This window comes from Octodon degus, unplaced genomic scaffold (genome assembly GCF_000260255.1).
Source record: "Octodon degus isolate 3935 unplaced genomic scaffold, OctDeg1.0 scaffold00207, whole genome shotgun sequence".
Taxonomy (NCBI): Eukaryota; Metazoa; Chordata; class Mammalia; order Rodentia; family Octodontidae; genus Octodon; species Octodon degus.
Genome location: NW_004524783.1, coordinates 1,677,877 through 1,694,178, shown reverse-complemented (window position 1 = coordinate 1,694,178; position 16,302 = coordinate 1,677,877). Strand labels below are relative to the sequence as shown.

General features: G+C 43.3%; 1 protein-coding gene across 1 annotated transcript in view; it reads right to left on the bottom strand.

Annotated features, from left to right (window-relative positions):
- Nucleotides 1-16,296, bottom strand: part of March11 (membrane associated ring-CH-type finger 11) — a 120,508-nt gene extending 104,212 nt beyond the window's left edge. Inside the window, exons 1-2 of the mRNA XM_023704930.1 lie at nt 16,127-16,296; nt 14,767-14,922 (exon numbers count right to left, since the gene is read on the bottom strand). Of these exons, the coding sequence (XP_023560698.1) occupies nt 14,767-14,784 (18 nt within the window). The 5' untranslated portion in view covers nt 14,785-14,922; nt 16,127-16,296. The remainder of the gene's footprint in view (nt 1-14,766; nt 14,923-16,126) is intronic.
- Between the last annotated feature and the right edge of the window lie 6 nt (nt 16,297-16,302).

The following is a 16,302-nucleotide window of genomic DNA, read 5'->3' as shown; positions in this document are numbered from 1 at the left end:
TGCACCTGTAATCCCAGCTCTTGGGAGGCTGTAAACAGGTGGATCACGAAGAGTCTGATCTAGTAGTGAGACCCTGACACCCTGTAGACCCTTCCCTAAAATACAAAAAAAAAAAGGAATTTCTTCATTTGGAACAATGTGGATGAATCAGGAGGACATTATGTTAACCGGGGTTCAATTTCAACAAAGAAGAGTGCAGGCAAGAGACGCGAGGTGCACATGCTGGCCGCAGCACAGTGCAGTCCCAAACCCCGCTCAGGAGCCCACGCTGTGCTCCCACCATGACAGAAGATAAGAACATGAGGTCGTGCACATGTCCACGGGCTTGACGTGGCCACTCCACGATGTACACACTCTTTAAAATATCATGTTGAACATGGCAAAATAGACAATCTTTGTGTAAAACAATTTTTAAATAAAGACATACATAAAAATGTACCTAACAACACTAAAATCCAATGGTCTAGCTTAAAAGTCACATAAACAACTGAAGTTTAATCAACATTACAGACATGCCACCATCTAACAGAAGTTCTGTCCTCCTAAAGTTGGTCCTGCCTGACCTCACTCCACCCAGACACCCTGGTAAACCAAGGAGTTGAAATGCTGTTCCCCAAAGGGACACAACATTCCTTCGACCTGTTGTCATGCTTTCAGGAACTTCTTGGGTTTTTTTCATTTGTTTGCTTTTGTTTGTTTATGTATTTAGTACAGGGTCTACAGTGTCTCACTACACAGATGGGACTAGTAGTGATCCTCCTGTTCCCAGCCTCCCAAGCGCTGGGATTGCAGGCGTGCACCACCATGCCCAGTCTCAGTCCCGTCTCAGTGTGCCCTGGGGGGCAGGGCTGGCACGGCAGGCCAGGGATCAAACCCCAGTCCCTGTGCCTGTCTAAACAGGGGCTTTAGTCCACTGAGCATCAGGCCAGCCTGGGACTTCTTGATATATGAACGAGTCAATGAATAAGGAACAGCACTACAAACCAAATTTTTAACAGCTGTTTGTATGTCATTCCCTATATATGTTCAGTCCCAATTTCTGTATTATCCAGAGTAATTCTGGCCTCATTGATCTAAAAAGATATGCATATGCTTCCAGACAAATATTTGTCTGATACGAATTATAAATACTTTTGAAGTGCCATGTGGTTTTGAAATAAAATTATATTGCCCATTTAGGAAGAAAATTATTTGTTACTCTTTTATTTATTTGTCACTTTCAGGGTACGGAGGCATTCCTGGGAAGTAACAACACCCCTGACAGAATCATTGCCCATAATCCACCAATAACAGAGCCTGAGGAGATGGTTGGAGCCTGAGGAGATGGTACCTCAGCAGTTACTGTTTAATTAATGTTCTCTGGTTATTAACTAAGAACTTAAGCTGCTTGGAAAAATTCCTCCCTCAAGCAAGCTGGCTTGCTATTAGTAAAACAATCAGTAGTAATTAAAAACCTCATTTTCAAATACAGTTCATAAGTTTTATATGATGAAAATGGGTTTTCATCTAATTCTCTTTAAAAATATTGCCTGAAGCAAAATAAAATGCCTTCTTTGAAAATTCAAAGTCAAAAGAATCTAAAATACCATCGCTGCTTCTCTTGCAAATAACAGAACTTCCCTGATGATGGGGGCTAGCTGCTCTCATACATGTAAGTCTAAGTGAGATGCTCCTCAGGGAGGTCTGAGTTGTGTTCACAAAAACATATAAAATATTTGATTGTCAAGACATACATACAAAAGGTCAGCAGGATAGCTCAGCAGACTGAGCACCTGCTAGGCAAGCGCAGGGACCACATGCTGTGCCAGCCCCGCCCCCAGGCGCACTGAGCCGGCCCCCAAGACCAGGTGAGGACACAGGAGGACCGCTCCTGTACTCCCAGCTCCGGGGCAGCTGACACAGGAGGGCCGCTACAAGTCCAAGCTGCACAGTGAGGTCCTGTACCAAATCCATAAAAGAGACATACATATATTTTGACAGAGATCATTAGATATTCTAAAATATCTTCCGCTTGAACTTATTGAACTCAGATATACAATTGTTCATCACACTTTGAATGCACTCCTACACAAGTTTAAGAGAGTCCAACATTCTTGAGCTCACATGCTTTATGTTTTTAAACTATTTAAGAAGCAGCTATTCCTGAACAGAGTGAAGAGTAGTTCCCCCAAACTGCAAAGTGGGATAAAGAAAACACAGCACATTTTAATTAAATCAAAATCTAATCAAGTAGGAAAAACACATTTGTTCAAACAAGGTTAAAAAAAAAAGTGACAAATCTTTCTTAAATAAATGGAATCTGGGTCAAGTTCATTTTCAGCTAAGATGGGGAAAGTGTGGAAACACCTTTGCTCAACCTGACGTCATGCCTCAAGTTCCAAGAACTGAACCGCAGCTCCTGGGAGACGCTAGAGGGCAGAGTTACACAGTGATGCTCCTCCTGAAGCATCAAGCGGGGGCGGGGCCGTGGACTCGAGCCCCGCTGCACAAGCCGCACGAACTATTGGGCTTATTTTGAAAGGTTTAAAGTTTTCAACAGATTATTTAAACTAATGAACTACAGAAGCAATCCGCAGACGCAGGACTCCTGGGCAAGGGCTCCGTGGAGGGCCCCGTGCCTGCCAACGCTCCCCTACTTCCTGTTAAACATCTCGCTCTCCTAGAAGTCAGTCACTCTTTCTGCATAAAAGATTCTTCCTGACCCATTAATGTTTATGGCCTTTAAGAACTAAAGGTCTCAAGTTACGGATGACTTCACTCACCAAATTTAGGAAAATGATTATTCTGTTTTCATTGACTAAGGACCAATAAGCTACAGGCAAAATGCCTCCGGATCACTCAGTTTTCTGAAGAAGGAATCTTCATTTTTAAAACTCCTTTATATTCACATTTCCTGTCAATGCCAGAAATTCAGAAAAATAGGCTACCCAGCATACCACTGCACTGATAAATGGGACCCATTTATTTCCAAGTGGATTTTGGAAGCCCATATATCAATTTGTAGTTCTCAGAGCAATATAAAAAGTCATTTCCACTCTTTAAGCCGGTGCATGTCTTTCACGGTGGCCAAATCCTGTATGAGCCACTTCAATATCTCCCAATTATATTATCTTGAAAATTACAGCCTCAAACATCCATTCTCCAAATAGCTGGGTTTCAGGATGACATTCAGTGCGATGACAGAGCCTCTCTTCAAAACCACCCATCTCAGAAAACTGTTCTTCAACAGAAAACTTGTTTTTATCTCTGGAGCGAATAGGTCTAAAATTAATTTTTTTTACTCATTATCACCATATGCATAAAAATAATTATAATCATATGTAGATGTAATTTGTCACATATGCAAATTTTATTTAAAATCCTAATACTCTCATAGTTCTATAGTACCTTGAATGTGGCAACATAATGAAATGTTTTAAATGACACAGGAGGAGTAAAGTAAGCATCTGTGTTTCTTCAAATCCAAAATATGCTTTCCCTGTTCTTTGTCCCTCAACATCCGCCTAATTGCAGTGCTCCAAAACTGGTGCCCTCACTCTTCACTGTAGTACACTAGATATCAAAACAGATTAAGAGGGCTGGGGAGACAGCTCAGCAGCCTAAGTGCCTGCCTGTCCAACGCAAGGTCCTGAGTTCAATCCCCCATACTGCAAAAGAGAAACTGAACATCTACCAAAGATTTTAATACATTGATACAAGACTGGATGTGGTGGCACGCGCCTGTAATCCCAGTGCCTGGCAGGCTAAAAAACAGGACAATCACTATGAGTCTGATCTCTGCAGCGAGACCCTGTAGAACTACAGGCTACACATACTGACCTTCTCAATTCACTGATAGAAAACTAAAACCATACATGAAATGTTCTTAAGAAAACCAATTATGGTACATAATCACCAGCATACTCTATTCCTAAATGGCTGCACATGAGAAAAATGTTGTCAACCCAATAAAAATTGTGTACTGCACACTTTCCTATCCCAGCTGCCTAAAACTGGAACACTATATTTCCACGTTATGTGCCCCTTTTGTGAATTTTTCCTTAGCTTTGATCACTAACTCACTAATGTATTTGAAATTTCTAGTTATAATAGTCTTTCCAGTCTATCTGAACTGAGGGCCAAAATTTCACTTTTTCCTTTACTCTTGTCATCTTTAGTGTCTACAGTAGTGTTTGATACCTAGTAGGTCATTAAATAAATACTCACTGAATGTTTAAATGGATACATAAATAAGTGGATGGACAGCAAATCCCAAGCCATTATTCAATTTACGGATTCAATTGTTAATCTGTCTAAAAACACCCCAGAACAACATCTTAGAACAGTGGCCACTACCTAGCCATGATTAATTCATTGAATAATGAAAACATAAGCAGTAACACAGTATAGTCTATTGTCAATTATTTTTGCATTGGGAACCGAACTCAGGACCATGAATTTTCCAGGCAGGCACTGTGCCACTGAACTGTATCCCTGTCCTATAGTTTACTGTAGAAACTAAAAGATCAAGTATTTTGAGGTTACTCCTGGTCCATGAGTAAAATCATTTTCCAGAACAAAAACACATACTGATCCACCTCTAACCTCTGCTATATCAGTAATCTCCCAACATGCCTTATGAGCTGACAGCAAGACCGGCCATACCGAAAATGTCAGGAAAAGCTGCTGTCTTCTCCCATAAGGTGTACTTCAATAAGAATTTAATCATGTCCAAAATAAAGCAGCATATCCTCTTTCCAAGCTGCCTTTTCTGTAAGATGTTGTCTCCCATATCAACAGTGGTGGGTCAGAGAAGGAGACACCAAATTACTCAAAAATGTTTCAGAGTCTTAACACTGCTTCACTCCAGCCACAGAACCGGGTAACCAAGAGCTCCCCAACAAATTTTAGAAGATAGCTGTAGTCTTGTTAGTCTAAGCCTTCGGGGTTGGCTGATGTGTTTGGTTTTTCGTTTGGAGTTGTTTGTTTACTTCTTTCAGCCACTCAAATTACTAAGATTTGTCCAAATCAGAAAGTGGCTTTAACGCAAGGCGGGACAAGGGGTCCCAGTGTCCACCCTGAGTGACAGCAGAAGATTGCAAGGGAGGAGACCAAAGGGTGCTTTCCTTCCAAATTGCTTTGGCTCTTGGGGTGAGGTGGGGCCTGCGTGGTCCTGCGGGATAGTGTGTGGATGGACGCTGCCCCCCCACTCGCTACTCTGCCGTCTCTCTCTGCAAGGCACTGGCGGTCCGACTGGCAGCACCCATCTCCTTGTACCCATGCAAAGATGAGAGCAAGACAAACTCAAAACCGGAAGAAAAACAAGGAAGAAGGGTAAGAAAAATATTCACCGGATATCCACTACAAGCCTGGCGAATCCTGCACTCTTCTCTACTCTAAGAGTTTTATTTCCTTCATGTTTCTTAATGTACAGAATCTGCTTACATGATTATGAGGCATCTTCCAGCATGATGAGCTGAAGTTAATGCCAGCAGAGGGCGTGGGCGAGCGAGCACAAGGGGCAGGTATTTCCTGTAGCTCTTGGAATATTCCTTCCTAAGCATATAAATAAAATCCCCCTGATACTCACGAGGGATGCTAGCCTCCCTAAAACCTTTTTCAACAAGCTGAAAAAAAAAAAAACAAGACAGGCCTGTGTGAATTACTTGAAATAGCTCCTTGCTCATTTGAACTATTTTGTAGCTCAGTGTCACGGCACAAGCTGAGTGGGAAGATGACATCTGGTGCGAACGCAGGACCGTACATAACAGAGGGAAGCCCAGGGGGGCCTAGAAGAGCAGACGTGGGTGAGGCGGGCCACTGGGGCCCAGGCTGAGATCTTGGCCAGCACACACCGCTAGCACACCAAAGAGAGATGCGGAACCGAGAAGCGCATTAAGGCAATGAGACTTGATTAGTCAAAGAAGAAGCCATTACTCGGCTATCCAGAGTCAAAATGGACTAACTAGAGAGACACAAACATGGAAGTTTTCACTGCGTGTTGCACCTAAGGGGGGGCTGGAATACGGATGTGTCTGCAGTACATCCCTGGCTGTCTTCACCTGTACGGAAATCTCCTAGGTTTGGGCGTTTGGGGGTTTGTTTTTTTTGTTCATGTCCTTTCATGCAACTGTTCCCAGTCCACCTCTACTTCTACCAGAGTCCATTTGGCTCAATCACGTGGAACAGCTGTCAAACGACGAGCTATGCTAACGCGGAGGGCATGGTCAAATACCTAAGGATACAGAAAATTCCAGCCACAAAACGGTTTTTCTTGGCAGAGGCCTCTGAGCCGCTGTCCATTTACTGGTAATTGCGGGTGATCATCCACTCATCGGCCCGTTCCCTGCCGCTCTAGAGGGGTCGGATGTGCTCTCGTGGTGCCTGCAAGTCATTCCGCTCCACTCTACAAGGTCCGAAAATAGAAGGAGGCCGTTTCCTTTGTTCCGATCTCCGCAGTGAGGCACCAGTCACATTAAAGCTCAGCCACATGCCAAGACAAAGCACGAAGTGGGCACGCACGAGGCAGCCTCTTCCTCGCTGGATCTCCCTGGAGCAGTGCGGGATTCGCCACCAGAAGATCATTTTTGAAGCCACATTACAACTACAAAAACCACTTATCACAAAGCCATCCCCCCTTGTTTTCAGCCAGGTGGCAGATTTCACACCAAAACCCTGCATCCAGCCAGCATTCTTAGGGGTGCGTCTATATCCACTATCACACAGTGAAACTTACAGCAAATTATCCAAACTCCTGGAATAAATGCTACAAGAAGCCCTTCAACCAGTGACAACTCAAGAAAACAAATGTGTCACAGAGGGATAATTCTGCATTCACTGGGTCCCTTTCCATGACATTTTATGTTTTGAAAAGAGCAGATATGTCTCACTGGGAGCTTAAAAAAAAAAAAAAAAAGTCGTAGTTTTAAAAAATAAATCCCTCTATTATTTTTAAGACTTTCTCCTGCAGTATGAAAAACTGAATGGATTTGCCCAGGCAGTTCTTGAATTGTATTACTAGATCAACTTAAATACAAGTTGAAAATTAGTAGCCAGAAGACGGCAAATATACAAGTATGAATAGTGAACACTATTTGTCTACTTTCAGATGTGTATCCTCACCGCAGGTGTAACACGACCTCTGTGAGTCCAGGCACTTCACTAAGGCATTCACGTATGCCTTCACTCATTCATTCATTCACTTTCATTTATTCATGCATGATATCCACTGAGTGCCCAGAATATGACCAAGGGGATGAATTTCAGGCAACACTGAGCTGCCACGTGATTTGTTCTAGAACTTGTCCCACTCATTGTGTGCTTAACAGTTTGCACTGTGAGCCTACAAACCCTGAGCAAGCTAAGATAATGTCCCTTCAGATTTTCACGAGGCAATGCTCCCAGTCCACCTGCTGGGCTGCCAACTGTTTCTGCCACCCCAAGCTGCTGTGACCCATGGCATTTCTGTTCAGGAAGAGGTTTTCTCACCAGCAGGCAGCAGGATTAAGAAGCAAAGAGAGAAAGAAAGAGATGTGTCCAAGGGGAAATATACTTTAAAAAGAGCTAGAAAAGCCAATGTGTTGGAAGAAGAATGTTCTGGAATATTATTCTTATGATCCAGTTGTCCCCAAGCCATGTTCTAGAAAAGTAAAAAGCACCATAGCACAAAGCCAGAATGTGCTCTACCTGATTCCCTCCAGTCTGAGAACCATCTGGCATTGGGAACATTGTAAAATCCCTGTATGTACCAACCTATACAGTAAACAAGATGGCTCAGGTACAAACAAAATCTAATTTACAGATTTTATCCAGTAGAGAATCATCAATCTTGAGTGAATCAAATGCAGATTCATGAGTTCTGCAAACGAATAAGCAAATGAAACAAAAACTATTTCTAAGGACAAGAAATGGTGCCATGACATAGTCTTTGTTTGACCTCTTTAGTCACTTGTAAGGTATGCCACCATGTACCCTGAAGTTAAATCCGAACACAGTTTTTCCAGTATTCAGGCTAAGTCATGGAAAATCTCCCCTCAGCTTGCTGTTCGCCATTGCACCTAGAGCAAATGGTAGTGAGGCCAACAGAGGAAGAGCCCAGTGGGAGCTCACCACAACACAAGGTCATGCATATGGGCATTTTAAAGCCAGATAATGCAAAGGACTGGCATGATTTACAATGACTCTGCGCAGTGCTGCTGTCGTTCTGACGCCCACGTTCTCTCAATGAATTCAGAACCTCACTCAGCCACAATGATGATGATCGCCTCCCGTACGTGCAACAGCTCGGTCACACTCACAACCAGCTCTCAAGGTATGAATGTTTCTTTCATAGCCCATTTAGGAAAACAGTGACTACAGAGTCCTCAAAAAGTTAATCAAAGTTCTATAAGCGCTTTACAAATAGGATCAGACTCTGCCTAAGAAAGGTCATGGCTACGGATTGTGTCTGGATGCCCCGCCCCAAAGCCTCATCGGTCAAGAGGGGCAAGTTTTCTGAGGCAGCTGGCCAGATCTAGACTTGGTGCATGGTTCACTGTCTTGTGCTGGATCGGTGGTCTAAGTGCTACGCCCTCCCTAGGGTGGGTGGCCACATGCCGTATAAGGGAGGGGGAATGGCTTGCTTTCAGGTTTTTGTTCTTGTTGTTTTTGGCATCTTCCACGTCCCCAGCTGCCATGAACTGTCACACACACCCCCCTCCACCAGGCCAGTAGGCCTTGCAAGGCCCCAGCTGATAAGGGACTGAAATTTCTACAAACTTAGCTAAATGAATCTTTCCTTCCTTAATTTTAGGCACTGGATATTTTGTCTCAGCAAAGAGAGAAAAGTAACTAAGATAATAAGCAGAACAAACTCAGCTGGTTCCAAATTTCTTGCTATTATGATGAATCTTGGGGTATTAAGATAAGAATATGGATAAAAATGAAAAATAGTCTCATGTTACCTTTCCTTTCTAAGAGACTTTTTAATCATCTTACTGCTGTGAGAAGACCCATTGACCATTGTTAATGTTTAAAGACAAAGTAGTAAGGAAAGGCACATAAAAATGTTACCGGCAAATAAAAATGGTTAGAGGCCTGCCTACACCCGCAAAGGTGCATGGTCCACGCTGAAGTCTCCATCCCCTCCCAGTCAAGTTAGACACCACTATCCCATTCCTCTGGTGCTCTGAGTAGCAGAGGAGGAGGAAGGGAAGTCTGTAGACACCATGATTTACTTCAAGATGCTCAGTCACGACCGCGTCACGATTCTCTGCAGTTCTCCCACCTCCTGCCTCCTGGCCAGCCCTGCACAGCACATCCAGCAGAGGACATGCCCACGGATAGTGGGACGATGGCTTCCTGACCTGAGGAGCAGTGTCCTGAGTGTGGCCTCACTGCAAAGCCCCTTATAACTTCAATTATGGGAAGACTCCAATGAGGCACAAGCAGGAGCCAGAGTAAAGGGCATTTGGAAGGTAAGTATGTTCACATGTACTGGTATCGTTAAAGCTCGCTACACCTGCTTTAAAGAAAAGGGTTGATTAATTATTTATGATAACTAATTTGGTCAGAACCTGAGATGGGTTTCCCTAAAAGCAAAAGTTAAAAATCTAAGAAAAAAGAATGATGTTGGATTCATAATAGCAAAGATATGAAAACAACTGGTCTATCAATGGATGAAAAAATATAGTATATAAACACAGAGGAAGATGACTCAACTTTAAGAGAAACAGAAAATAAAATCAAGAAGAGAAAATTCTGTCATTTGTGTCAATCAGAACGAAGCTCGAGGACGATATGCTAAGTTGAGGATAACCCACGCAGCCAGACTCAGGCACATGGTCTCACCACGTGAAGTCTACCCAAAGTCGAATCCACTATGGAGAGGGTAGGAGGACAGGGTGGGGGTAAGGGGCAGGAAAGAGAAGCCGCCGGCCAATCAGAACAAAGCTTAGGTAGCCAGGAGGACTAGGTTCTCGCGCTGTTAGCCAACATGATGACTACAGTTAGTAACAGTTTGTAGACTTCAAGATGGTTAAAAGAGCTGCTCTAACCACTAAGAAAAGGCAGATTCTTGAGGTAATAAATAAGCTATCTGGCCTGATTTAATCATTCCATAATGGAAGTGTGTGCTGAAGCATCTTGGACCCTAAAACTGTATCATTATTATTTTTGTCAATTAAAATTAAACCTGAGAAGGAACGACATAGAAAAGAGGACTCATTAACTTTGCATTAAGGATGAGAGTTCCAAGGAAATTGGATGACCTCTGAGCAGGGCGGGAGGCAGCTGGAAGTCCTTCGCTCTTCGCAGACTGCGCAGGGCATCGTGCTTCGGACCTGAAGCAGTGCGGCCCACACTCTATGCCAGGCGCTGATCCAAGCGCTTCACGTATAGTTATGTATCAAATCCACAAAACAATGGGCAGTACCATTATCCTGGTCTTTTTTAAAGATATGAGAGTGAGGCACAGAGCTTAAGTAGCTCATCCACGTACAGATTAGCTCATCCACCTACGGAGTAGCTCATCCACGTGTGGAATAGCTCATCCACACACGGAGTAGCTTGCTGCTCTTTCCAAGTGCATCCTTCTTTCTACTTGAGGGCAGTACAGTCTGATTTTTATAACAAATTTAACATTTCCCATACAATATCCATTTAATACATGTTATTTCCTCAAAGATCCATAGATCTGGGGCTGGTGAGATGGCTCAGTGGTCTAAAGCACCTACTTAGAACAAGCTTAGCAAAGCACAGGGACCGCGGTTCAATCCCCCAGCACCACATGCCAGCCAGCCCCGCCCCCTGGTGGGCTGAGCTGGCCACACACACACACACACACATAAATAAATAAAAAATTAAAAAAAAAAAGATCCATAGATCTTAGAAAAATACTGAAAGTGCTGTACTCATGAACTGAAGCACAGCTTAATGAAGCTATAATGTCACCAATATTTCAAAGTAAATTCGATCCCACATTCTCCTTCATGCACTAACTTCAGAGTGTTCTGTGCTGTGAGGTTCCAAACAGATTCTCACATTTAAGACATCATTAATATACATCTCAGATATGTTAATTAATACAATGTATTCCACAAGTAGGTGGGAAGGTGAACGCATTTTAACTGCCTCACATGTTAACTCTCACTGCTAATGATGTGGCAATTAAGATTTAAATATGTCACAGAGGGTATGTCTGCTGCCTTCTCCCACGTCATACTGGTGTGCATCACTGAAACCCAATGAGATGGGAAGCCCTGGGCCCCAATTCTCAAACCATTCTAATCTCCTCAAGAAAAACAAGTCAAGCTAAGGTGCAAGACTAGGCAGAGTGTTTCCCACACTGACTCCTGCTTCCTGGCTCCTTCCCTTGGCGCCACCCCCCATGCCGGCCCCCACCCCCAGTGAGCACCAAGGGACACCATGGGAAAAACACTTTTGAAAGTGCTTCTGGACATGCAGCAGGCATTAATTATTGCTTGACTCTGTCTTCCATACTTTGTAAAAGTTTCCTTTGGTTCTGAGCCCAAGGAGAGAAGCTATGTGGATGGGTGCTCATCCATCTGGACCAGATAAGGGCAAAATAGAGACCAGCGCAAGTATGCAGAGCCGTCTCAGAAGTTCTCTCCTACAATGAGTGAAAGATGGGTGACCCCTTTGAAAGAAGGGTCAGAGGTGGTATCTATTTCCCCTTCTTGTGAATCAGAATGGTTCCTGTGATTTGTTCTCACAAAATTACATCAGCCCTGAGACCATGCTCCTCCCAAGGTTGGGCCCGAAAGGGTCTGCGGCCTCCACCCACATGCTGAAGAAATAAGGCAGTACAGCAGCCCCAAGAATAGGACAAAGGAAGGCGCCACCCTGGATTGAGGCGCCAGGTGATACCACAGGTGGAAAGAACCTCCCAGATGACCTCAGCCAGCACACAGACTCCCGGGCACTAAGCGGCAGTTGGTGTTTAAACCACTAAGCACTGAGGTGGGTTGTTATGTGGCAAACACTCGCTTTCCAAACTCGCTTAGAGATCCAGGCCAAAACAACTTCTTACCTAACAAGTCAGGACAGAACCAGAAACACCAAAATAGCAAGAAAGTAATGAGAAGGATGCGCTCTGACACAAAGGCTGAGACCCTGGAGCCTGGGCCAGGTGCACTGTCTGTGTCCTGGCTTTGTGTCGTGCCACAAACTTCTACTTCATAGAAGCAGCTGAACTTTGCAGTGCTTCAGTTTTCCTTTGTGTAAAATAGAGAAAATATTTCTCACCCCACTGATTTGTTATGAAGATTAAATATTGGTATCCATAGATGTACAGCACTTAGTGCCTGGCACAGAGTGAAAGCTCACTCAGAGCCCTCTCCTCATACTAGTTATTTTGCATTCTGTTCCACATGCAAGGGGCCACCTGCTTGCAGCTCAGGAGTGGCTCTATCCTTAGGAGCACACTTGGAGCACGGAAAGGGAAGAGAGGGCTATAAATACGCTGCTTGATTCTGCACCATGTGGAAGTCAACCTCGACCATGCTGCAGAAATAGGAACATAGTAAATACTAACTTCAGCTGGCCACACTCCAGCACAGGAGGAAGCTAAAGCTCAGAGCCGGGCGGAGGCTGTCGGTCATCCAGAAGCGGTGCTCAAGGAACCGGCCTTCATTTCAGAACACATTCCTGTGAAGGAGAAGAACCCATTCTCTGGAAACTCTGCCAGTGATTTCTGCCCATCGGGAGTGCATGCCCTATCAATAGTGGGGAGCCACGGGCAGCCAAAGCATCTCGCAGTAATGTCAGCTGTCATCACATTCAAATGAGGCTTGTTTCTAGATACCATTTTCACAGCTCTCTGAAAAAGTCAGACCGAGTTACAGATCATGGCACTTACACGTCACAACAAAATGAAACCTATGAGTGTCAGTAATGTCAGGTTAGTTTGTAGATTTCGGTTCTTTTGTGGGTGGAGGATGAGGATCCTGTTACACACAGTTTGAAGAACTGCTTTTGTTTAACTATTGAATTTCTAATGGGCCAAAAGATAGTAATAGCCAATTCTTCTTTTATGGAATTACAATTAGCAAGTACTATTTTGGCCAAGGTTTTCTTTTCATTTTCGAGTGTTTATCAAAGGTCTATCTCTACTTACTTCAAAATTAGTCATATTCACTGAACTAATATATATTATATCCAGATTAATATAATTAATATAACATATATCCACAGTTAGAGCTTTCAAAATGCTTTGTTTCAGCTTTTGAGCTGACTGTCTCATTAGACTCTTTGCTGGAGCAACAAAACTCTCCCTTCTTCTACCTTCACATATATTCTATTCATAAAATTGTGATTGGCACAGTTACATTAACCACATCCTGAGCTCGGGCTATGCTTCCATCTGTGTTTCAAGATAGTTATGGAGGATCATAAGCTGATACTTGAACAGTTCCATCATTTAGGGGTTCTGGGACAATGTGTCATGTTGGCATCTATCTTTGGCATGATGAGATCACTCGTCCACATTAGTTATGCATCCTATTTCCAAATAATTCATAGGCCTAAGGTTAGCTTGAAGAATTTCATATTTTCATTTCACGCTTGCTAATTATGCTTTAAATGGTAATTATCAAAAATGATAATTAGCTGCAAACCATAGGAAGGATGCATAAATTTAAAACTATGAAATCTAAATTATTAATGTAATAAATAAATCAGCTTCCAGGTTCTTCCTGCAAGCGTTATGATTTTATATGTTCTATTACTTAATACAAACTAAATCTGGTAATATAGACAGAAATAAGGAACCCCAGTTTTGATCTATGTTATTCCTTGACTCTTCAATCCCCTCTTCCTTTTCCTTCCTTGTAGCCTTTGTCCCAGTGTTCTGAACCTTTTCTTTTATGCCTCCTTAGTTTTGGCCCCATCTTGCTAACAGTTTTTCTGGATTACACATAATTCTACTTTTTTAAAAGATGCCACACTTCCCACTTTATGTTCTACCAGCCTATGCAAAACTCCTGAATCAATTCCCAAGAGAAATTAAGAGGAATCAAGCTGATTTTTCAGGACATTTGTGGGTTTGTGGCTTAGTGTATTGTGTGGCTTTACACAAAAGTTTATCAATACATACAATTTTAATAGTAATGCTAAAAGTGGCTGTTGGCGCTGTGTCCACTCTAAGGTTGGATACAGCAAAATAGGAAAGTAGCCAAAATGTAACAATGGAAAAAAAAACCTCATATGAAAAAGAAAGCTAAGCCAGGGGGGTGGCTCACCCTAAGATGCCAGCATTCAGAGACTGAAGCATGAATATCATCATGAGTTTGAGGCCAACCTGGGCTACGTAGTGAGTTCAAGGCCAGCCTGAACTATAAAGTAAAATCCTTTCTCAAAAGGGGAAGAGGCGGTGGTTGAATTGAGAAAAATTAGATCTTAACTAACAGGTTCAACTAAATTTTCTAAATGACTTTATCTACATCTGTTTTCCATACATAGAGCTCAAAACATTATTAAAACAAATTGGTAACATTCCTAATTAACAAAATAGATTTGAATGTGGTATATAGCCTTTTAGCAACTTGCTCCTTTAAACACAAAACCGGGTACAGGTGCATCAGTAAATAAGTTATTAAGGAAAACTTTTGATTCAAACTTGAGTTTCTCAGATAAAACATCATGGCTTTCTTGAAGCGCAATCACTACAAATTCTAAATCTTGGTTTTAATATAATCAGCCTCAAATGTTTTGGAATAGCATAAGCAAACGTCCTGAGTCACAGCTGCATTCAAGTGCATGCACGTTCACAAAACAAAGGTGCGCGGTTACCTGGCAAGGCTGCTTCATTTTAATGGCTATGACGTGGTATCTGTAGCAGCAGAGCTCGCAGGTCCAAGAGCCACGCTCACTAATCCACTTTAAGAGGCACAGCTGATGTGTGTACCGAACAGACCCATCACACCGGCAGGGGTTTAACAGTTCACCCTGGAGAGAGAACACCTCCGCGTGAAGATCCGCCCTCTCTTTAGAAATGCAGGGCCTGCTTTCTTTTCTTTCAAGCCATTTATCCAGAAGGATTCAACCATCAAGCTCTATCCCAGAAAATCAAATTAAAATTTTATACCTCTGATGGGAATCAAACTAACATCTTAAAACTATTTCAAAGATATTGCTTAGAGTTATGACATAAATGTTCTCCCAACATACAAAATGTCTGCAAGATATAGCTCCCAATACCCTTGGGGGAAAGCTGCACTATTAAATCTCTGTAATAACTTTTAAGTGGATGGTCAGATGCATTTCCTCTGCAGTTATTCTTAATCATTGCTAAAGAAGAAGTGCATGGCATTCCAGAAAGCAGCTTGCAATAGCATTACGCTTTTATTTTGTCTAAATGTAGCATCATAAATATTGACTGAGGGCACTATATTCCTGAAAGCCTACATATTCTTATGCAATTTCCTTACTTTTAAAAATATTGAACCTAATGTTTTCTCAGACCACACATTCAGTAAGCGATAATATTAGTCTTTCTTCTGCATGATTACTGTCATATTAGTTTGCATGTCCCTCTGGCGGTGTTTATACTTTTAGAATTCTGCTTCGAACACAGTAAAGTACGTGGTTGGCTAAACAGCTTTATTTCCAACATACTTTCCGTTTCTTTTGTAAGAAAGGTAGCACAAGTAGTACCGCATCCCTGAGATCTGATCACCATAATTTGCAATAAGAAAGGACCTTGCTTTTTTTAAATTGTGACCTACCTCCAGGTTTTATTCTCAGATTACCCTTCTGAGGATGCACTAACCGAAAAAGGACTTCAATTTATATCCTACGTTGGTTTCTAAGCGTGAACCAAGACCCCTGGAGTAATTCACAAGAGATACTTAGGGGTTTACAGTTAGAATTCACGCACCTTAAGAACATTAACTGCAAATCCAGGTAGGGAGGAAAAAGTGCAAATTAGTCCTATATTCGCCACTTGGACGTTGTCCCTGGCTTAGTGGTGAGAGAAGGGGAACACACCGGGTCTGCGTTTCAGGAGGCGGGACCGCAAATCTCCCGGAGAGGAACGGGAGGCGCTGCGCTGTCCGCGGTCCTGAAATCTCCGCCCCAGCTCCCGGGCGGGCAGATCCGCGCGGCCCGCCGGCCGGCTGCCGCCCCTCGCCCCGGGTCCCGCGGGCCTCACCTGCTCGGCGCCCTGGAAGCAGATCTTGCAGATGGGCTGATGGTGCTGGTGCTGGTGTCCGGCGCGCCTTTCGCCGCTGCCGCTGCTGCTGCTGCGGCTGCTGCACACGGAGCGCGTCTCGGGCTGGTCGCCGGCGCCCCGCCGCTGCCCCTCCGCGCCCGCACCGGCCTCGGGCT